This window comes from Diabrotica undecimpunctata, unplaced genomic scaffold (genome assembly GCF_040954645.1).
Source record: "Diabrotica undecimpunctata isolate CICGRU unplaced genomic scaffold, icDiaUnde3 ctg00001970.1, whole genome shotgun sequence".
Taxonomy (NCBI): Eukaryota; Metazoa; Arthropoda; class Insecta; order Coleoptera; family Chrysomelidae; genus Diabrotica; species Diabrotica undecimpunctata.
Window position 1 is genome coordinate 1 of NW_027312984.1, and position 16,407 is coordinate 16,407.

Genomic DNA, 16,407 nt, shown 5'->3' on the forward strand with positions numbered 1-16,407 from the left:
CGCTATCTCAGAGTCCTAATAAATCCCTGCATTGTTTCTGTATCTAATCTGAGATCGAGATCTTTCGATCGAGTCCGGCAAAAACGGCCGGACACGTCACAAGATCAATTTTAAATACCAACCACCCTAACAAGCTGGGTAACATCGCTTTTGGAGGTTTAAAAACATCAGAAGATGTGCTATTTCTGCGAGTGAGTCGTGTTAATGGTAATTTTTCTTATGAATTTTGGATGTGAGTTTATATTTCGTTCGAAAACGTGTTTTTGATACTGAAAACATGTTGAATACACAATATGTTAGCTGTGGTAAATTTTTCATTTTGATGGTTGTTTTAAGAAATGAATTCTGCTCTTTGAGCGGCAATAATTTAGAAGCAGCGATTATTTTATAACGTTGTATATAAATATTACATTCTCTGCATTGATATCACATAGAACAATTTTACATCATCATCTCAAAATTGCTATTCGTACTACATTCTGTTGTATAAATTGACTTTTATATAACAGTTAAGTTCATCATATAATTTCTTTTTAGAATCAATTATTTCTTCTTCTTTCAGTACCCTGTCCGATTATCGAATGTTGGCGATCATATTGGCAATATTAACTTTGTTTACGGCGGCTCTAAATAAATTAACGGTGGTCTCTTGATATCATTCTCGGAGATTACGGGGCCAGAATGTTCTTTTTCGGCCTACTAGGCCTCTCTTACCCTATATTATGAGGTGTAGAAGGTTATACCTCTCTGGATGTTTCATTACATCACTGAAATATTGTAACTTGTGAATTTTTATCGTTTTTCTTATTTTTAGAATATTAGAATAAATAATAAAAAATACCATAGTAAAGTCGCTTGTAAAATTATTTCGATTCTAAAAAGTGTACTAAATGTAAAAATTAAGTTGATACAAATTGATTTCATATAATATAATCCAAATAGATGCTTTGTTAATAAATTTTTCTTGCGATGACACAATAAACATATCTTTTGCTAGAACGTTCTCTATAGTATTGTCATTTTAGATTATATGTCCCATTCTAGAAACACTGTTTTGAAAAAAAAATGTAAGTTCTAATAATTTGGAGAAACATGGCTAGTAATATTAGAGATACTGTATTTGGAATACTTGGAATATCTTTAGGAACAAAGTTTAAGAATAGCGAGTTCTACTAATGGTAAATAAGTACCGGAGACGCCAAATAATAAATTACTGATTCATATTAAGAATATCAAAAAAACGATGGAAAACATATTTTACCATTTTAATAAATAAATAATTTGATAGAAAATCAGTTGTGCTAACGGAGACAGTAACATAAATACTAACCAAAATAACAAACGGGGAATTGCAAAAAGTTAAGCAGTCGGAGCAGCTAATTTTTCTGGATAAGTGTGAACGGTTTTAGGAGAAATGAGAAGAATTTGACTAGCAGGTTTGTTTAATAAAATTATAGATATGGAACCAAAGCTCGACAAATGAAGAAGAAATCTATCACAACGTTTTCAAAACAAAGGAAATATTTAACAATATTTAAACTAAAGGATATCAAACTGCTTATTCCAACTAAGAAAATATGAAAGGGAAAAATAGATAGACGGTTACGTGAAGAGACCAAAATATCAGAAAATATGTTTGGATTTATAAAAAATAGATCAATAAGAGATGGAATTTTGAGTAAACGGCAGCTAATGAAAACTATACGAATAAAGGGACAATGGCTAATATTGTATTTATTATTCTTGAGAAAGCATATATTCGACGAGAATTTCTGTGATAGATGCTCAATAAAACACAAGTCTCTGGTGAGTATGTAAAAATTGTGAGACAAATGTATGAGAGAATAACAACTAGTGTCTGGACAGGTGTGGGTGAGCCGTACATTTCTTATGAATGTACTACTACCTCAGAGATTAGTACAAAGAGTAGGAGATGACGATCAAATAAGTGTTGCTGGCAGATGCTCAGTCAGTCGAAGGAATTGATGCAATTATAGAGATGCAAGTTATAGAAACACATAATGGCAGAAGCTGGCGTCAGAATAGAGCTTATTACCATAAAGTTAGAAAATAGACAGGATTTTTCATTTTGTTTACCCAAAATATTCATTATTACAATACCAGAGGTTTAAGTGACAAAAGACACTCTTTTGTAAAAGCTTCCTTAAGTTTCATCAGTTACCTGCATCTGTAAAAAAATGTACTACTCTTAATAATTTATATATATATATATATATATATATATATATATATATATATATATATACCGTAAAATGAGGCTACTTTGTGATACTTTTTTAGGTTTTGTGATGATATAGTACATACACTTTCGGTTTATTATAATTTTAAAAATACTACCTGAAAGCTCAATATTTCCTCTATGTTCAGTAAAAACTATAATGCGCTATATGTTATAGAAATTAAGAAAATGTCAAAAAAAGTTGTCACAAAGTCACCCCATGGGTAGGGGTTTCTTTGTGACACGTAAATTTTTCTGTGATATTTATATGGAATTCTAACTTTGGCACAAAGAAACACCCGTACATGGTTTAGAAAGAAAAATTATAATAGAAAGTTAATAAAAAAAAATTATATATTGGTAGGAGAAATAAAACAGTTATTAAAAAAAACATTTTATTTTACATAAAATTAACCAAAAAATATTTTAAGAATATCTAACGTCATTTAGATAACAACAAAGCTAAAAAATAGGGGTAACTAAATAAAAAGATATTCTAAAACTTTAGAAAATCCCTAGGGTTATTCAAGTATAGCTATCATTTAATTCTGGAATGTCAAATAAAGCTTGCTTATCACGTTGCTTTGGAGCCTTTATGGCCATAATCATTTCGTCATTTCTTTAAAATATTTCATCCTTCTTTTCAGGCTACTTCCATTGTTTTCCAACACATCCCATTACATTAACCATTGCTCCCGTTTTGGAGACATTGGTGATTTAGCCAGGAAAATATTTTTCTTCGAATTGAACGACTACGTACTTTCGCACTGACTTGTCCACTTCTTCGGATATTAAAACATCTTCTGAAGAATGTTCGTTTTCAACGCCAGAAAGATGTTCATCAAATGAACTATCATCACTTTCCATATATTCAGGTTCGTGTTCATCTTCACTAGCAGTATCTCAATCATATGAATTATTTCTCTGGCGTTTTTATTGTTGGGTTTCAGAGGTCCCAGGCTGAGACTTATCATCATTTTCTGTATTTACAGCAGTGGTAATATCGTTGTTAAAGTCACTACTGCTTATACTTTTTCCTGGTGAAACATTCAAACGTATTTTTTTTCTAATCTGCTTTCCTTTGCTAGTTTCCGTTCTTATATTACATTTTTAGATATTTGGACATCTGCTGTTACAATATGACTGCATAAACGATCTAAAACTTGCTGGCAATCTAACGGAAAAATTTCAGTATTTCTAAATCCGGATTTTAAATTGTTAGCCGCTCTCTCATCTAATTGGTTCATTAGATTTTTTAAAAGACTAGGAAACTCATCTTTTAGTATAGAAGAAAGTCTGCTACCGTGACCACTTGTCTTCCATGTATTCAAGATCTTCCGCAATTTCTCCTTCATAGGGCGGGAAACGACCACGTCTAGTGGCTGGAGCAAATGTGTGGTGTTAGGTGGTAGTGCTATAAACCGAATGTGATTAGCTTCACATTCTTGAATGACTTGCTGATTTAAATGTGAACTAAGATTGTCACCTATGATTGCCTTTCGTCCCTCTTGTCGTTTTAATATTCGAAGTAGTAGCCGTAGAAACCAATCCTCAAAAACTTGGTAATCAAACCATCCTGAAGCTGTCCTATTATATCGTGCATTTAGACGCCCATTTTTAGTCCAAGTTGTCCACAGTTTTTGCGATTTATAATTAATATAAAGTGGAACTAATTGACCCACGGCATTTTCACATAGCATTAAAGAAGTACATGCTTTAGACGCTTCTCTGATACGGTTAGGATACTTGGTTCCTCTTTTAGTTATTATTTTGCTTTGTCCTGGGTCATCGACAAGATTGGTATTATCGTAATTCCAAATGTTACATGCAGTAACATGCAACAGTAAATGTTACATGCAGTTACAGTCTTGTAACTTCAACTGTAAATTATCAAAGAAGTTATTTATCATTTCTTCATCAGTCTGAGCTCTAGCATGTAAAATATTTTGAGCTATCCTCTGAGAAAGTTGCGGATGTCGTTTTAAAAATGATTTTATCCATTCCACTTTTGGCATATTGTCTTTAAAGGGTTTAACATTTTTGCCTTGACGTTCTAAAAACGATTTTACAATACACCGAAGGTCAAAAGTGGTTACTGGAAAACCGAAAGCTGATACCGTAATTAAATGCACTGCAAACATATTTTCCTCCTCTTCACTAAACACTTTGTGCTGTCCATGTTTTTTTTGGGTGTGCCTGTTTTTAGTTTTGAGCCATAAAGTATTTCGGTGAATGCCGTATTTTTCTGCAGCACCACGAAGCGAAAGTCGTTTATTCCTGATGTCATCAAGAGCTTTTGCTAACTTTTCTTTGGTATAATTGACATAGTTGCGACTCCCAAGCTTTCTTTTATAGATTCGTGGCATTTTATCTAAAAATAAATTAATATTAGTATTTTAATCAACACTCTAGGGGTTACTTTGTGACATTCCATGTGTCACAAAGTAGACCCTGTGTTTGTACTTTTTTTTTAAATATTTTCATGAAACAACGTTAAAATAAACTAATAAAAGACAACATTGTAGAACTAAATTGAGGCAACATTTTGTGCTAAAATATAACCCAGCAAACAGACTTGAGCCCAGTTACGTGATGATTACGTTAAATTTACGGCGAATTTCAACGAATACGTAACTCGGTGATTTAAGACGAAAAGAAAAACGTATTTCAGTGCCAAATCATTCACCTATATATTACTGCTTCTTTTATACATGTTTGACATTAGAATAAATATAAAATCTTAATTCAAAATATAGTACATGTTTTTTATAATAGTTGTGAATGTCGGTTACATTGCAAAGCTACGTTTATTTCACGTAAAAATCACGAAAGCGAAATAACTTCCTTCAGTTAAATTTTGAGGAATATTTTGGAAAACAAAACTTTAGAACCGTGTTGGTTAGATACGTATTGCTTGAATTTTCCTCACTGTGTTTTATGGACGTCGAAAAATTAGGTGTATTTCACGTAAAAGTAACGTAAATAATACCAATATTAACAAAAAGTTTTTGATCTCGCTTTTAAAAACATTTAGCCTACCTATTTCAATCCTACTACTACTTAGAAGCTATTTTTTTTATTTAAAAATATGACAGGACCTAATATAATTTATGTTGAGCCTTTGTTGAGTCTAATTTTCAAATCGCGCGCGGTGATGACGTACTTCCAAGCCTTCCCTCCTAGTCCTAACGAAGAAGAATGATTATAACAGAGACAACAGATGACTTGTCTCTGATTATAACCTCTAAAATCAGCTTTTCTCAAAACGTGAAACGAAATTTTCCCTCGTTTTATTTTAGGCTTATATATGTACATAGTTATATGTCTTTCGTATTAATAGAGTTTGATGAGAAAGAGGGAGGTTCTGTTGCTGTAGTGCACCAGAACTGGCTCACTCCAAGAAAAAAGGAAGTATATTGGCCTCCTTATAAAACTCAAGCGCTTTACGATAAAGCAGTAAAGAAAGGGGATAGTTGCACAGAAGATTGGCAGTTATTTACGGTGAAACGTATTTTTAGATACTATGGTATGTATACAAGTATAATGATTTTGAAAAAAAAAATAAAAACCTTGTTTCAAATTAATTTATCTGTTGGGATCTGCTAATTTTTATAAAATATTCTGAAGATAGCTTTGAAGAAGCTCAGGTCAAGGCAAAAGTAGCTGAAGTTACATCAGATCTACAGTCAGAAGTCGATGAGGTAAATTCAGAGAAGAAAAGACAGAGAATCAAACCACGCCGGTTCATTTATAGTGACACTGAATCTGAAGAGGATTTATTACCACGACCACCAAAAATTTGTAAAGGTAAATAGTTACATATTGTTTATGGTTATAAGTTATAAAGGCTTTATGTTTTCAGCTGTTCAGGATACCTCTTCACACACCCCAAGAAGCTCCACAAGTTCGTGTATTAGTTATGGTACATTGTGTAATACAGGAACGTCTTGTGATACCCCAGTCACTTCAGTAAATGTTGAAAGAAACCTTGAAAGCAATGCAGAGTCTCAAAGTAGTAAGTAGATGTTAATTAGGTACTATTTGCAGTATATAACCTTGTATTTGCTGAAGTGTTTATGGAACTTTAGTCCACTTCGGTAGTTCAGACTACCGAATCTTCAATATATCTATCTTTTTACAGGTTTTCAGACTAAGCTGGTGTCACATTTAGCGCTGATAATTGAACAAAATAAGGAAATCTTGTCTCTTTTGAAAAATAGACCACTGATTGAACAGTCTTCTGTTTTAAAGCCCAATGTTCCTGTTCTTCTTCTTCAAGTGCCGTCTCCATCAATGGAGGTTAGCGGTTATGGTGGCAAACGTTTGTCTAATTTTACCAATTTACACTTTTGAAGACTTACAAATTTTGGAAAATTTTCTATCTGAAAATGAAGCCAATTGTATATCCTTGGTAAAACTTTTATAATGTCAACTGTTATATTTATTAAACTATTTTATTTTTAGAGCAAGTATCTGGGCACATTAGATAAAAATAGTGTAGTATCTGCTACCAATTCAGCATTAAGATGTTGTTTGGCTTATAAAGTAGCTAAAAATATGAGCTTTTTGGGATCAAGGAATAATAAAAAGGCCTTTAACAACAATATACTTAAAAAAGTGATCGTTGGTAAGGGTGACTAAATAAATGTATGTGATTACATATATTTCATGTAATAATTTTTACAGATTCTGTAAAACTAGCCATACCAGGTTCAACTACCAGAAGTATAGAAGACTGTATGAAAACTTGGTTAAAACGGGCTCCTAAGCACTACAAGTTGGAACAGATCAAATTGAATAGAACTGATGATGCCATATAAAGCTGTTGTAGGCAAAAGACAATTTTATAGGAGGCTAAAGAAACGTAGGGAAATAATTTGTAAGGACTTAAATAGTGAAAAACTGCTAACTAAGGTAAACTATGAAAATGCTAATGTAAAAAATGATACTGATAATTTAAATACAGATGTAAGTGTTGGCTGTGAAACCAGTCATAATTCTTTAGGCACTCCTAATATTTTAAATTCAAATGATTGTTTGCTAAATGAAACTCTTCAATTAAATACTCTAGTTCCATGTAAACATGACACGACTGTATTTGAATTTGTACCAGAAAATTCCCAATATTCTAATAAATTAGGAATATGCCAGGAATTAAGAAATTGGGTAATAAGGTCAGGCAGTCTACCACATAATAGTGTTACATACTTACTGCATGTTTTGTCAAAGTATCATCCTGAACTACCTCTAGATTGTCGAACCTTACTCAAAACTCCAACCAAAACTTTAATGCGCCCTTTGAATAAAGGAAACTATTGTCACCTAGGAATTTCTACAGCATTAGAAAATTTTTTGTTACGCAATCCAAAATTTACTGAATCTGTAATTGAAATAGCTTTTAATATCGATGGATTACCTCTATATAAAAGTTGCAATAGTCAGCTATGGCCAATTTTAGGCCAAATAAAAAATTTTAATAGTAAACCTTTTTCTATTGGAATATTTTATGGATCTTCTAAACCGCAGCCTTTGAATCTTTTTCTTGATGATTTTATATCTGAATTAAAACATTTAATTGATAATACATTTTGCTTTAAAGGCAAATTGTATGAAATTAAAGTGTTTGCATTTATTTGCGATGCACCAGCACGTTCATTTCTAAAATGTATTAAGTCCCATAATGGATATTCTTCTTGTGAAAAATGCATCGAAGTAGGAGACTATATTGACGGTCGAATAGTTCTCAAGTCTGTTACAAGTCAAAAACGTACTGATGATAGTTTTTTGCGACAGACAGATGATGATCATCATACAGGTATTTCACCTTTGGTGAAACTTTCAATTGGATTGGTATCCAAGTTTCCTATTGACTATATGCATACAGTGTGCTTAGGTGTAGTCAGAAAGCTGTTGCATACTTGGACAAGTGGGCCACTAAAGGTTAGGTTGTGTAGTTCTAAAGTTCAAAAAATATCTGAGACTTTAGAACATTTTTGTAAGTCCATTCCTATCGAATTTAATAGGAAATCCCGGTCACTTTCAGAACTGGCACGATGGAAAGCTACTGAATTTAGAACGTTTCTTTTATATTTAGGGCCAGTGGTTTTAAAAGGTACCATACCTGTTGCTATTTACGAACATTTTTTGTTACTGCACTGTGCGATAAGTATATTAATATCAAAACAACGCTTGTCAGATATTGGAGTAAATTATGCAGATACTCTTTTAAAAACCTTTGTTACACATTGTTCAAAAATTTATGGTCAGATATATTTAGTTTATAATATTCATTATTTGTGCCATTTAAGTGATGATGTTCTTCATTATGGTCCTCTTGACCAGTTTTCAGCATTCCCATTTGAAAATGCCTTAAATCAAATTAAACGGTTGGTCAAATCAACAACTAATCCTTTAGCACAAATATGTAATAGATTGATAGAAGCTAATAGTGTCATTTTAGAGCCGAATGAAATAAAAAAAACACAACTTAAAATGAAACATTGTAGTGGCCCTTTACTTTCTAAACACCTTTTTTCTGTACAATATAAACAGGTAATTTTCAGTGAGATAACATTGTCAATAATTTCTCATTCCAATGCAGATTGTTACATTATGTATAATTCAGATATAATGCAGATTCAAAACATAGTTTGTGATAACCAGAAATTGGTAAAGATTATAACAAGAGTATTTAAATCAAAGTCTGCCTGGTATAATTACCCTTTTTCTTCAGAGCGTTTAAATATATACCTAGTTTCTGATTTATCTGAAAATTTAACTATTTGGCCACTAAATGAAAACGTAATTGTAAAATGTATTGTCCTTCAGTTAGATGATAATCAGTGGGTATCATTTCCCATTGTACATTCATTGAATGAACATAATAAATAAATTTAGAAGCATGTGAAAAAACTTATTGTGTAGTATTTAAAATTTCTAATTATTACCATACTCTAGGCCTTACTATTGTGTTATACTAATTTGTTTATCATTTAACAGCAGTTGTATGTTTTCAAAATAAAAATTTACTAATTTACTTAGAATCAATTATTAAATGTTAATTTAGTATGTATTCTTAGGCATTATCATACTTTATCACTATTCCATACTTACCACGGTAGTGTGGTAAAGTAAAACTATTGAAACTAAGAAGAGATGTAACTTGAAGTTAATTATACAAGACAAATGTACCAAAAAATCTTTATTTTAATGTTTTTTAGTATGTTATTATTATTAGGTTCTGGGATTGTTTTTAAACTATGCAGGCATGTAACTAGATTATACAGGGTGTGCGATCGAAAACGAAACAGACCTAATATCTTTAAGACACTTTAAAAAAATAAAAAATGCGAGAAAAGATCGATTTTTATTTCAACGGAGATACTTATTTTTCCTAATTGCAGCATCGATACTACAACCCTCGAGCAGTTGTGTGCGAAGAACCCCTAAAATTTAAATAGTAAATGTACCAAGTGTAGCACATATTTAAAAAGGTAATTTTATGTTGAGTTCAGAAGGAACCAATATTGTTGAACAAAATTCCGATTTTAACGCCCTCTTGTGGGAAAAATAATCGTTACATAATTTAAAGTGGGACACCTCATGTGAGTTATTTTTATTGGCAATTCAAAACAAGAAATAATATTATCCAGAAATTATATTTTAAAAGTGAAATTACCTAAAAAGTTAAAGACTTAACAGAATCGCACTTTTCAGTCTTATTTTCACTTAATATGATTTCAGGATAATATTATTTACTGCTTTGAATTGGTAATAAAAATAGCTGTAAAATGAGGTGACACACTTTAAATTACATAACGCTTTCCCAAAAGAGGTGATTTGGTATATTCTCTATTTAAATTTTAGGGGTTGTTCACGTCACTGTTCGAGGGTTGAAGTGGCGATGGTGCAATTAGGAAAAACAAGTGTCCTCCTCGAAATAAAAATAGACCTGTTTTTGCATATTTTTAATGTGTCTTTTGGTCTTTAGTTTTCGATGCCTTACCTTGTATAGTAATTATGCAAGACAAATGTTTTTAAGTCACTAAATTCTACTAAATAAATACATTGTTAATACTTCATGTGCTTGTTTTATTTATATCATAATAATATATGTGAGAATAATAATTACGTGATTCATAAGTAAATTAAAGACGAATTATTTACGTGAACTGAGGACGTATTTTTCACGTGAAAACTAATATATACATTCCCTAAAAGTAACGTGAATCAACACGTGTTTTCAACGTGAATTTCCCGAAACATTTTATTGCAATATAAGCAATTTACGTATATTGGTGACAAACGTACCCAAAATTCACGTCATTAACACGTCGGTCTGTTTGCTGGGAAATAACCCTGCAGAATGGACAAGTCAAGCGAAGTATCGTGGACATACTTGACAGGAAACTAACATTCACTAAGAAGTCAACTCTCTTCGCTAATAGGCAGAAAGGCACCACTAACATACGCATCTGCCGTATGAGTACACACATGCAAGAGCAATAGGAAAAAATCCAAACAGCCCAGAACTACACGATTAGAGATGCATTAAAAATACGTACCACTAAGAGACGTATTTAGAGACTCTGGGCAGAAAAGAATCCTAAGGACAATGGATGAAAGAGCCTATGAAATATTCAACGGACTCACTAACCACCCCAACAGGAAGCTAAAACAGTTGAGAGAAGTTAAAAAAGATTCTAATTCTAAATTCTAATGTCTAATTCACGCACATTTTTTAGTTTTAGTTTTAGTATTAGGAAAAAAACAAAAAAAAAATTAAAAAATGAAAAAATTCGTGTTTCTGTCTAAACCAACAAAGCTGTTAAATCCTTACATATTCAAGTAAATACTAATCCGTCATATTTAAATTCATATTTAAAAACATAAAAAAGACCCGCCAGGTCTTTTATCAGAGCCGCACAGGCTTAAGCCCTTTAAGCAGATCAAATGAGGAACTTTTCATGAAGTCTGAGCATCGAGGAAACATGGTCTCGGTGGCTAGAAGCGGGGAGGAGAACAAAATTTATTTTGCCAAATCGGTGGCTGAGTGATCGAGCACACATTTTTCGGGCATTCGGACAAAGAGTCATCAACTTAGGTTGATGGTTGTTGTCGAACTCTGTTCGAAACACAAACTTTTTCTTTAGGGACTCAAGTCATGCTGTCCAGTAGAGTAGTATGATAATTATAAACGTTTTATTGATTTATTACGTGACTTATGCTATTTTAAAATAGGTTCTTAATTCTACTAAAAATTCCTAATATGTACTACTTAATCAACAAAAAATTCTATTCCGGCTCTGTTGAGAGCATTCATGTGACGTAAAATTTGAAGGTGAATTCCGCTCGATAACCAGTTCCAGTTACCACAAACACAGTTCTATAAAGCCGGCCAAGCAAATAATGAATAGACCCTCGTAAGGACTATTTTCATACCTTTAATGTACGACTAAAAGTAACACTACTGTGGTGATTTTAACTGGAATCAGCTGTGACGAAAGCCGCGAAATGTGTCACTTCTGTCAGTTTTGTGTCAGTTCCCAACTAGAAGCATGTAGTGTAAGCCGCAGTGTGTGATAATAAATTAATATAAAAAAATAACCAAATCAAAACAATGACAAACGTCTTGATAAATAGCTATACATTTATAGTCTACAAATAGAAATATTAGTCGATAATACTCATCTCAACCTACTTAGCTGTGACATTTTTCCTTTGTTTTGTTAAAACTTATTCAACAATCCCCAGATTAAAGTAAGTACTGTAATTATACATTGTAATGTAGTTTTACTAAATAGTGTATGTTTCGATTGATACAAGGGTAAATATGTGGAATTTTATATATTTTAAGGACTGTTGTCATTCTGTAGTTTCATTGTGAAATCAATTTCATAAAATGGTAATTTTTCTGTAATAACACCAGATATTGATATAACGCTAAGATAAGTTTCCAAAAGAATAGTTTTTATGCGAATAGTAGAAATAATACAGTGTACTTAAAACATTATAAATTTATAGAAACCTTTCAGGAATTTACAACAGGTCTCTTTCAAAATGTTTTCTTGTAAATCTTTGTAATTTAAATATGACAGAAAATAAAACCTCTTGATTGTAAGACACAGTATTATTCAGCATAAGTGAGCAATGAACAATAACCAATACTAACCAACATTAAAGGGACTAAGTTTAAAAAATTGTCAAAAGTAATAAATGAAATTGTACACAACTTATCCCAATTAGGTACATGATTTTTGATTATTTTGTCAATACATCATTTTGACTCTGCTTATACACTAGAACATGTTAGAATCATTGATTTATTTTTCTTTTTGAATGCTAGCATTCATCACATGTTTTTTAGAATGCTCAATTTAAGTTAAACAATATGGCATATTACCATGGACGTATAAATCATATTACTGACAAATTATAATTGACCAAATTATTATTTTTTATTTATTATTATTAAAGTGAATTCTTTTTCTTCTTCCTCAGCTTTTCCCTTTTCAGGGGTCACTAGTCCTTACTCTTCTTCACCACTCATTTGTGTCCATCATATCTTCTTCATCTAAACCTTTCTCACTCAAGTCTTCTGCCACACAGTCGTTGCATCTTCCCCTCAGTTTTTCTGTACTTTTCTTTTCATCAATTTCTAACAGCTCTTTCCTTCATCCCACATAGTTTTTTGTGACCAAACCATTGCAGCCTTTGTTCTTGAATCTTTTTGAGACTGTAGAAACCTTGGCTTTTTGCTAGTCAAGTTGTTCCTGATCCTATCCCTTCTAGTCTTAGCCAATATTCACCTCAACATTTTCATTTTAGCTACCTCCATCTTCTTTACTGGCCACACATCAGCACCATTCACTAATGCAAGCCTCACCGTACTCTTATAGATGTTTCGTTTTAGTTCTTCCCTAATTTTTGCTCACATAATGCCCTTCTCAATGGCTTCCAATTAAACCAACCAGCCTGTATACTGTGATCAATTTCTCGATCAACTGTTTCATTTTCTGTTATGCAGGAACGCGCTAATCTCAGAGTTTACAGCATTAATACCTCTCCATTTACAGCTGCTGAATAATTTTTTGTTTCAAAATGACTTGATTGATGTTTTAATGCTATACCAGTACAATAAGTACTTTTTTGGCTACTTTATAAGTATGTATGTAGATAATAGAGTAAAGAAAACCCAACATAAATGATTATGAACAAAAAACTTTATCACTAGAGAAATAATTGTCTGTTAATTATGAATATTTTTTTATATGTACATATAGAATTCTACAGCTAGAATCACCATTTTAGTATAAAATTTGCATACTGAAGTAATTAATTTAACTACAATTCCATAGATAATGGAAAATTTTATTTGTGCATATTTGCTATCAAGATCAATATTTACTCCTATTTTAATGATAACTTGCAATACTCTTTTGTTGGCTTGTTAAAATTGATTTTCAAATACGCGCTATCTCAGAGTACAAACACTGGAGGTTTTCAACCAGTGTTCTGTTTGAAATTTAATGATATATATTATGGTGTATAAACAGTAACAGCCAAAAATGGGCATAAACCCAAGCGATAAAATATAGGACCTAGGCATAATGATCTATTTACTTTTTCTTACAATATCAGACACACTCTATGATAGTGATATTTTTTGACTCATGCAATCTTGAATTTATACTTTGTTTTTTGTCATTTTGTTGACCAGCTTATTGGATTTGAGTTCTAATAATTGATGTTTGGGTTTACCCAAATAAATTTAATTTGTATACAAACTTTATAACAATGAAACACATTTGTGGGATGTGGAGTATTTTTGGACTTCTGCTTCACAACATCAAAACTATTGTTATGTTGCCAAGGAATATATTGGTACAAAAGTTCAAAAATACCTTCGTAGTAATCAAGTATTTATTCATCTATTCATTATACAATTTTTTAAGAAATGGATTGGTTGCTATGATTTAGATAATGACAGAAAAGCTTAGGTAGCAAATTTATGTGTGTGTGTTTTAGATTAATGACCTTGGTTTAGAATAATTGGCCAACTCAAAATTTTATTAACATTATCATTTCCATAGATACAATTTCCCAGCTTTAGCTGATATACATTATATTTTAATAAATACTAATAATAACTAATACTAAATGCCAAAACTAAATACTAGTACTAAATATTAATAATGAAAATATAGTTTTTTTCCACAGCGCTAAGACCTAAACCTAATTCAACACCTCTGAGGTTTACACCCTCTTTGTGTTTTGTTTTTTATATATGTATTTTTTGTATCTATTTTTTTTGTATAAGTATAATTATTTTATTCTTTTTCTTTTTTTATTATGTTTTTTTGTTTATTTTTTTTTTAATTTTTTTTTGTTTTTTTGTTTTTTTTGAATATCAATTTTCATATTTTTAGATGGTTATAAACAATGTTGTAGAAATTTATATTACGTGTACATAGAATGGCATTTAAATTGGTGGGGAGAGTAGCTCCTGCTGTTTGTAGATTTTTGTATAATGTTTGTTCCTTACTTTACTCTATTTAAGGTATTAAAGAAGTGCCGATTTGTAATATCGTAAAACCACGAATTTTTTGTTGGATATCATGAAATCTTATACCTTTCAATGAGATGTCATATTTCTGCTGCCACTATTCCATTTGTTTTTTCTTAAACCATTGTCGTAGATCAGTGTTTACCTTTATTCATAAGTGACTGGACCGCTTCTAACATTCTTATAATCTCTAAGTACTGATTAAGAGCTTGATAATTTAGTTGGTTTATTGTGTCTACCGCACTTTTGCTATCTCTGTTAATTTAACAAACTTAGTCTTGTGATGGGCATTTATATACCTCAAAGCCTGAAGAATTGCGATTAGCTCTGCATTGTAAATAGACATTTGACTTGGAAGTTTGAATTTTTTTGGATATATTTTGATTTTAATGGTAAAACGCGCATCCAGTAGATTCGTCAAATTTGGATCCATCTGTATAAATACAATCTGACTCGGGCCATCTTTTTAGAATTGTTTGGTTAATAAACGCATTTATATTAAATATATTTACATATGATTAAATATTTAGATAGTAGTATGGGATATGCAATTCTAAAAGGTTATAATCACAATTATAGAAGGGAAGGATGTCATTTCTGTAAAACTCGCTACTAAATTGAATTAGGTGCTGATAATTGTTTATCACTTTTGGATGATTTTTACGTCGCCAGAAGGAACTATCTATTTTGGAATTAAGTTCCTGTATTTTGTCAGATCTTTTTTGTGCTAGGAGGTTTGACATAAAAACGTCACACAAAAATTGTCCTCTAAGATACAAAGGTGGCTCTGCTGGTTCGATTTCTAAAATATGTGTTGATGTGCTTATTAAATATAAAAGACAAATTCGTAAACATTTATTTTTAATTTTTTCCAATATCTTCAGTTAAGTCAAACTTGCATTTCCATATAAGATACATCCATAGAATGTATTCTGTAGAAGATTAGTGATATATTTGGGTCTGCTCCCCACTTTGTGTGACTAAAAGCTCTTAGTACATTTAAGTATTGCGTTTTCGCATTTATTGACAAATGATGAATATGTTCTTTCCAGGGAGCTTCTGATTTAAAAATATGCCAAGGTATTTAACTGATGTTTTGTATGGAAATGTCAATGGTCCTATATTAATTTGGTTTGGTGGCTGATATCATCTTCTTGTAAATTAACATATGACTAATTTTTCTTGAGAGATGCAGAATCCATTTCTTGACGACAATTTTTTCGTGGCATTTTCTAATGCATTGATAGAAGCTTCGATCGACTTATTTTCCGTATAAATGCAAAAGTCGTCTGCGTATTGAAGTAATCTAATTTCTTTAGTAGTAGAACTGGTAACATCCGTAGTGTAAGAATACTAATGGACTTATTGGATATCTTGGATAGACTGGATTGCTTCCATGTGGCAATCCAACTGATTTTGATTTGGACATACCTATCATTCCATTTATTTTAAGATGCACTTTTCTATCTCGGTACAACTTCATTAGGTTCGCAATAATACCTTCTGGAATTCCTATGGCATACAATTTATCTCTTTGTATGTCTAGATTAACTACATCATAAGCTCCCTTAATGTCTAAAACTAAACAGAAGACTGAGTTGTT

The 16,407-nt window shown here is 31.5% G+C and overlaps 2 protein-coding genes across 2 annotated transcripts; one reads left to right on the top strand and one right to left on the bottom strand.

The window, feature by feature from the left end:
• Positions 1-3,336: 3,336 nt before the first annotated feature.
• Positions 3,337-3,939, bottom strand: LOC140431770 (uncharacterized). Its single transcript, XM_072519653.1, has one exon. The coding sequence runs from the start codon at positions 3,937-3,939 to the stop codon at positions 3,337-3,339; it is 603 nt and encodes a 200-aa protein (XP_072375754.1).
• A 2,646-nt stretch (positions 3,940-6,585) lies between these two features.
• On the top strand, positions 6,586-9,421 carry LOC140431771 (uncharacterized). Its single transcript, XM_072519655.1, has 4 exons — positions 6,586-6,650; positions 6,704-6,866; positions 6,926-6,989; positions 7,041-9,421. Exon 4 carries the CDS (start codon positions 7,046-7,048, stop codon positions 9,128-9,130), a length of 2,085 nt encoding a protein of 694 aa, XP_072375756.1. The 5' UTR covers positions 6,586-6,650; positions 6,704-6,866; positions 6,926-6,989; positions 7,041-7,045; the 3' UTR covers positions 9,131-9,421.
• Positions 9,422-16,407: the final 6,986 nt, after the last annotated feature.

Bases quoted from the DNA above. Each gene is read 5' to 3' on its own strand.
- LOC140431771 (XM_072519655.1), top strand. From the start codon at position 7,046: ATGATGCCATATAAAGCTGTTGTAGGCAAAAGACAATTTTATAGGAGG.
- LOC140431770 (XM_072519653.1), bottom strand. From the start codon at position 3,939: ATGCTATGTGAAAATGCCGTGGGTCAATTAGTTCCACTTTATATTAAT.